The sequence below is a fragment of the Pseudophryne corroboree genome, chromosome 7 (genome assembly GCF_028390025.1).
Source record: "Pseudophryne corroboree isolate aPseCor3 chromosome 7, aPseCor3.hap2, whole genome shotgun sequence".
Taxonomy (NCBI): domain Eukaryota; kingdom Metazoa; phylum Chordata; class Amphibia; order Anura; family Myobatrachidae; genus Pseudophryne; species Pseudophryne corroboree.
In genome coordinates, this window is record NC_086450.1 from 476,425,980 (window position 1) to 476,433,489 (window position 7,510).

At 56.6% G+C, this 7,510-nt stretch overlaps 1 protein-coding gene across 1 annotated transcript in view; it reads right to left on the bottom strand.

Annotated features, from left to right (window-relative positions):
* LOC134943885 (uncharacterized) overlaps window positions 1-2,938 on the bottom strand; it is a 125,988-nt gene extending 123,050 nt beyond the window's left edge. The window contains exon 1 of the mRNA XM_063932457.1: window positions 2,798-2,938. Within this exon, the coding sequence (XP_063788527.1) occupies window positions 2,798-2,825 (28 nt within the window). The 5' untranslated portion in view covers window positions 2,826-2,938. The remainder of the gene's footprint in view (window positions 1-2,797) is intronic.
* Between the last annotated feature and the right edge of the window lie 4,572 nt (window positions 2,939-7,510).

The following is a 7,510-nucleotide window of genomic DNA, read 5'->3' on the forward strand; positions in this document are numbered from 1 at the left end:
CGTCCGTTGGAGCCCGACGTACGGCCTGGGCACGTCTCCTTCTCCCCCGGAGGCAGCGCCCCCCAGCGGGCCAAATCAGGTACTGCAATTTGTGGAAGTTTCGCCGATGAGTGTGGACCGGTGTTCCTCAGGCTGGGAGGCACTTCCAAGGCCTCGGAGAAAAATTGCAGAGCGCACCACGAAAGTGTCGCGCGCGCCTCCTGTCCCACAACGTCCGAGAGAACCCCTGAGCGAGATTTACAGGTGGCGTATGGATTACGGTATGGAAACAGTGAACCGAATGAAAATTACTCTTTTCTTTCTGCAACCCGATCGATGTGACACCCCGTGCCCCGGCGGGGAGGGACGATCGCTCGGCCGGAACCCAGGGGTCTCGGCTGGCTCCAGGCGAACCCGACCCTCCCTCTGCCCACGGCTCGCCCGGAACCTCTCGGCCCGGAGAGGGCGTCCGGTCCCCAGGCGTCCGCCCGATCGCTCCGGTTTCCGGAGCCGGGCCCCGCACCCGTACCCCGTGTGGCGCGGTCTGCTCCGTCCGCCGGCACCCGCAGGCGTCTGACGCCGCCAGGGGTGCCGGGGAAGCGTCCCCCTCGCCCAGCGAAGGGCGCTCGCCCCCGGACCCCGGCGGAGCACACGATTTCCCAGGAACCGAATGAGCGTCGCATCGAGATCCGAGGACGCAGCCAGCCCCGACGGCCGCTCCTTGCAGCCCCAGGAGAGGGCCCTGCGCGCCGCCCCCGCTCCGGCGAGGCGGTCGCACGGAAGGGTTCGCCTGCCTGACCTCCCCCGCCGCGGACGGGAGGGCCGGACGGGGCGGAGGTCAGAGCGCGGGAGAGGAGCCGAGTCTGGCGGCAGGGCGAGAGAGAAGCGCAGACTCGGAGCGAGACCGTCCAGGAGACGCAGGGAGAGCGGGAGGCGCTTTTCGGAGGGAGCCGGCGGAAGCCGCGGTCGCCCGTGCGCCAGACGGTGGCATCCCGGAAGGGCGACGGAGCCTCGCGAGGTGGAACTTCTTTACACCCTTTCACCCCCCCGGGACCAGATGAAACCCGTCAGGTGTAGATCGGGATGAGGTGGGGCTGGGGGCAGTTGCTGCCGTCCCAGTGAAAAAAACCACCCCCCAGGACGGCTTGCACAGGTTTCCTATAGAACGGGTTGTCGGGTGAGGAGAAAACAGGCGAAATCGAGCGTGGTGATGTTGCCCCTCCCCGGGGTGTCCGCCCGACGGTGCGGTGGCGGCCGGGCCCCGCCGTCCACTCTGACTCCGAGCTTCCCAATCGGCCCGACCGGGACGGCCGTCCTCCTCCTCCCGTCCCCATATTTTCCGAACGCCCGCTCGGCTCGAGACCCGCCCCGGCCCGCCCTGCCGTGCGTCGGAGGACGGAGCCCGGTCCGGCGGACCCTCCGCTTTCGAGACGGTGCGCGCCGCGGCCCCCGATGTTCGGGCACGCGCCGGCCGATACCGAGAGCTACCTGGTTGATCCTGCCAGTAGCATATGCTTGTCTCAAAGATTAAGCCATGCACGTGTAAGTACACACGGCCAGTACAGTGAAACTGCGAATGGCTCATTAAATCAGTTATGGTTCCTTTGATCGCTCGACCCCGTTACTTGGATAACTGTGGTAATTCTAGAGCTAATACATGCCGACGAGCGCTGACCCCCAGGGATGCGTGCATTTATCAGTCCAAGACCAATACGGGGGTTCCCGGCGGGTCGGCCCCGGCCTCCCGCCGCCCCCGGCCTCTCTGGCGACTCTAGATAACCTCGGGCCGATCGCACGTCCCCGTGACGGCGACGACGCATTCGGATATCTGCCCTATAAACTTTCGATGGTACTTTCTGCGCCTACCATGGCGACCACGGGTAACGGGGAATCAGGGTTCGATTCCGGAGAGGGAGCATGAGAAACGGCTACCACATCCAAGGAAGGCAGCAGGCGCGCAAATTACCCACTACCGACACGGGGAGGTAGTGACGAAAAATAACAATACAGGACTCTTTCGAGGCTCTGTAATTGGCATGAGTACACTTTAAATCCTTTAACGAGGACCCATTGGAGGGCAAGTCTGGTGCCAGCAGCCGCGGTAAGCAGTTGTGTTTGGTGGAGCTCTCTGACTTCCAGACAAGGCCAAAGCCTGCGGTGTTTCCTGGTGGGGCCTTCCCCACAATGATGGAGCCTCCTGGGGCTGTCTCCCGGGAGAGTCCCCTGCCTGCGGGGCCTGGCCCTGGTCCTCCCCCTGATCCATCTGGGGGCCATGGCGGGCAGGGGGTCGAGGTGGATGGATGTGGAGCGGATTGGAAAGCCTTAGGGGGTGGCCCGGCCAGGGTACCCCCAAAAATTGAGGCCAAGCAAGGGGCGACCTTATCCCCTGGTGAGGAGAGTGGTGCAGCTGAAGGGGCTCGGGGCCCAGGAGGAGAGTTTGGGCCTGTGTTACCTAGTGGCCGAAGACTCATAACGCCCAGCAAGCTGAACCCCAGCGTGGTGTTGGTCCCCTGTGTGATTGGGGGGGCCAAGAAGCATGTGGAGTTGAAAGACCCAGTGGTTGCTGAGGGGCCACATGCCTGCGAGGCGGCTAAGCTGCAGAATACTGAAAAAGAAATGTGTCATGTTTCTGCTGTTTCCCCAATGGAGAATGTTGCACCTGAACCACAAGTCCCAGCAAGCAATATGGGGCTGTGTGCTGATGTTAAAACACCTGAAATGCAGTGTGATTTGGATTCAATGGAAAGGCTGGACAATGCTTTATTAATGCCTGATGGTGAGAAAGCAGAGAAAATGGAGCAATCAGCTTCTGTCTTACCTGGGGTGTCTGCAGTGGAGCTGGGCATGCTGTCAGTCCCTGTGTGCAGCGTGGAGTAGCTACAAGCTGCGGCTGTGCTGTCTATGGAGGAAAATCAGCAGAGATCTGACTGTATGGCTCCCGAAGTAGCTGGGAGTCGGTCCTCCAGCTTGAAACAACAGGGGAATGTATGTGTGGGGGGAGGGGGGTGTGGGCAAAGCCCGGAGTTGAAATCCAGGGAGGGGGAGCTGGAGCTTGTAATAAAAGGGAAAGATCATAAGGCATCAGGGGGGTGCGGGCAAAGCCCGGAGCTAAAATCCAGGGAGGGGGAGTCAGTATCAGAATGCATGGCAGCAGGGGGGTGCGGGCAAAACCCGGAGCTGGAATCTTCTGCTGGGCAGGATATAGTGGAATCCCAGTCTGTAGCTGTGAAGGGTGAGATGGAAAGTGTGGTGCTGGATGCACCTATGCAGCAAGCTCAAGATGTACAAATGGAAGTTTCTGTGGCTGCAAGTGGGGGGGTGGTTTTGCAGCAGTTGGGAGGGTCGGTGTTGTCGGATGGGGTAGGGCAGGATGTGGATATGCAGCAGCAGGATTGTGTTAACATACCGCTGCCGTCAGTGTCAATAGATACGGTTATGGTGGTTGAGGGGCAGGAGGGTGCTCAGGTGGGGGTAGGCCTTTCTGTAGGTATTGATCCGAATACGGTGTTGTCAACTCTGGAAGGTGAGATAGCCAGGCTCAAAAGGGCGGTTGTGGCTAAAAGGAGGAGTAGGAACCGGGCATTTAGCCAGGAAAGACCGGTACTGTCCGCTGAGTTGGCTTGCTTGGAGGGGGAGCTATGTGCCAAAATAGCGGAGTTACAGGAATGGCAGTCCAAATCAGTGACTATAGAATCCAAGGTGGAATCAACTGTGGAGTTACCTCCAAATAAGCCTGGCGAAGTTACAGTATTGGCTGAGGTTGGTGCCCATCCGTAACTTGGAGGGGGAGGCGGAGTCTCCTATGGCAGGTGTAAGGTGTGTGGAGGGTTTAGGGGTGCAACCTGGTCCTGTGGGTTTGGTGGCGGATGGTGAGGTGGCTGTGGAGAGAGTCACTAAAGGGATTGGGAATAGGGCTGTGAGTGAGGGTTTAGAGGTAGGGAAGGTGCTGGGTGGCCTGGTTCCTCGGGTTGGTGAGCTTGTGGCCAAGCCGACGGTGCTAGCCCAGGGGCTCCCAAGCCTTGACAGGAGCAAGTTAAGTCCGGGTCAAATGCGAGTTGTGGAGTCAATATATGGTGACAAGCTGGCTGTTCCTGCAAGGGTGGGGGTCGCTCTGGCGGCAATGGAGACTGTGCAGCGCAGGCTGACCTTAGGAGGGGATGGAGAGGTGGAGGGTGTCTCGGGGAGACAGGTGCCGCCAAACCCGGTAGTCCCAGGGTCAATATCATATGCTGGTGTAGCAAGCGGGCCCAGGAGATTCCCTCAGCAGGGGCCGACGGCTGGGCAGCCAGTGAAACGCCGCAACGCGGTGCAGTTAAAATGGCTTGGGGAGGGCCCTCCTCCATGCAGGGCGGATTTTTTGAAAGATCTGTTTTCTTTAGGTTTTTCCGCAAATGATTTATTTGCGTGCATCCATCCTGTTGGGACCCCGGAATATGACATTAGCTTTGTTACTTACAATGGCTTGCAGGCCTTTTGGTCTAAGTGGGGATCAGCCAAGTTGCAGGAGCCCTGGGTGAAGTTCAAAGCTTATGCCATTACCAAACAAGAAAGGACCAAGATAACTATTTTGGTCCGAAATGAGTAATTAAGCGAAGCGGACCTGAACTTTTGGATCAGGAGGTTCGTGGAGAAGGTCATTTCCCCGGTGGAGAAGGTCCAGGGGGCGATGGGCGTGTGGGGGGGTGCATGGTCAGCTACAGTCAAACTGGCGAATGGTGGCCATGTACCCTCTGCTGCTTACATTGGGAGGGACCGCATCCAATGTTTCTACCCCGGGCAGCCTCGGACGTGCCATAGGTGTGGAGATTTTAGGCACTTTAGCCGGGACTGCCCGGAGGTAAAGTGTTCGAAGTGTGGTAAGCTAGGGCATGTATCCCGGGATTGTGATACCATCTCCTGTAACTTGTGCGGGATGGAAGGGCACCCATACAGCAGATGCCCTGAAGCCTTCCATAACATGGCCATGGATGAGGAATTGGTGGAGGTTGTGAGGAGGGTGGAGAGTGAGGTCCTGGGTCCGAATCTTGTGCCGTTGCAGACTGTGGTGGTGCCTCCTGTTGTGGCTCCCATGGAGGTGGCAGGTCCATCGGGGGTCCCGGTGGGGGGTGCTGTGCAGATGGATGCATTTGCCGTACCTGAGGAATCCCCCTTTATGCTGGTAGAGAAGGGCAAAGGTGGGAAAGCAAAGAAAAAGGGTAAAGATGGTGGCGAGGTGGTAATAACCAACCGTTTCTTTGCTCTTTCCAGTGACGAGGAGGAGGAGGGGGAGATAGTTAGGGAGGATTCAGGGGACTTGGTCTTAAGATCTAGAAAACTCAGACAGAGGAGGAGGACTACTAGTGTTTCCCCGTATCAGAACAGGCCTAGAGGAAAGATTGAAAAAGTGGGGGTGGAGCTGGTGGTAGGTCAGCCTGTAACTAGTAAGGGGAAGGAGGAGATGGTTTCCAAAGTGCAAAAATCAGTTCCGCGGGTAGACCCTGAGGTGGGTGATGGGGTGGAGCCTGTGGGTGTTATTGGTCCTGTGGATCGGCCTGGATCTCTGGAACAGGGATCGCCCTTGAGTAAAGAGGGTGTCCCTGGGCCTGGTCCGGGTCAGATACCGTTGGCCAATCCTGTGGTGGGTCCTGCCCCGGAGCCTCCAGATGGGGGGGGGGGGTTGTCCACTGCACCCGGTAAGGTTAGTGATGAGGAGGTTACTCTTGGAGAGGACGAGGTGGTTCCTCCGGGAGTCAGTGTGAAGCGGTGGGGATCGTCGGAAGATGTGTCCCCCCGACAAGTGAAGAGGAAGTGATGAGGTCCTGCTTTCAATAACCCTGTAAGGATGGCTTCCCAGCCCATTAGATTTGCCACTATTAATGTGGCGTCTATAATGTCCGAACGGGCTCGTTACATGGCTTGTAATTTTTTCAACACGGTTGAGGTCGATTTTTTTATTTTTGCAAGAGACTAGGGTAGGTCGACTCGCTGATCTCCACAAAGCGAAAGCCGAGTGGAGACGTGGTCCCTCCTATTGGTCTCTTGCGGCCGAGCCGTACGGTGGGTTGGCGGTGCTTTTTACCGGCATGATAACTGTCCAACGGGTTATTGAGATTCAAGTAGGCAGATGTATGGTTTTGGATGTCAACCTGAGAGGGCACGACCTGAGGCTTATCAACATCTATGATCCCCAGACTAAATGGGACAGGAAGTGTCTTTTCGGGGAGATAAAACCATATCTTTTTTCGGCCCGGCAGATAATCTTTGGTGGTGATTTTAACACCGTCCTTAGGCCTAAAGATAGGGGAGGCTCAAAGACTACTCTTGGCTATGATTCCCTTTTTTTAGCTGGTATGATTAGACAGGCTGGTCTGGTGGATGTGCACATTCGCCACTTCCCAGACCTCACGGGTTTCACTTATTTTAGAGGTAGGTGTAGGAGTAGGATAGATAGGTTTTTCGTTAAGGAGAGTTCGAAAACTTCGGCTCCGGTGCTGAAGTTAGTAGAGTTTTCCGATCACGTTTTTCTGTGTGCATCCTTGAACGCCTCGGAAACTCCTCAGAAAGGTCGGGGCCTGTGGCGTCTGAACTCTGAACTTCTGAAGGAGGATGAGATCAGACAGTCTTTCAGGGACTTCTTTCAATCTCAGGAGTCACTTTTGGAGGCAGGCTGGAGTAGGTCTGAGTGGTGGGAGGTATGCAAGAAGAGGGCTCGCAGCTTTTTCCGCAACCTCGTAGCAAAAAGAAACTTGTTAAAAAGGAATGTCTACCATGCCTTGAGAAAGAAACTGGATTTCTTAATTTCTGAGCAGGGAGATAGTGGGGAGATCTCCCGGGTAAAGGCCCAGATGAAAGAGTATCAGTATGACCGGTACGCGTCCTTGGTTCTGGAAAGGGATTATGGTAAGTACCACTCGCCTGATCCCTACCAGAACTGTAGGAACTCGGTTAACTGTAAGGAGGTGAGGGGGTTGTGTGATGACCGGGGTGTCCTTCGTGAGGATAAGGAAGGCATTCTGGAAGTCTTGCGATCCTTTTACTCTGATCTTTTATCTGAGAAACTGCTTATCAGAGAAAGGATGGAACGGTTTCTGAGGGAGACTCCTGGTCTCGAGAATTTTGGCAGTTCTCTTGATTCCCTGGGAGACTTGATAACGGTGGACGAGGTCAGGAAGGCCATAGACTCCCTGTCTATGAAGAAGGCCCCAGGACCGGATGGGTTAACCTCCGAGTTTTATAAGATCTTTGGTGACCTCCTGGCCCCGCGTCTTATGGAAGTGTTTAATGAAAGCCTGGGTGAGGGTTTGCTCCCTCCTTCCATGAGATTGTCTGCTCTTATCTTGCTCTCTAAGGGGAAGGATCCGTCCCGTATTGAGAATTGGCGCCCCATCGCCCTTCTTAATACGGATCGCAAGATTCTGGCAAAGGTACTGTTCAATAGACTGATGGAAGTTTCCGGGTCTCTGCTTTCTCCCTCCCAGCACTGTACTGTGAAGGGCCGGAGCACCTTTAGTGCCGTCCTTGGCGTCCGGGAGGCTGTGGAACGGTGCCGTGC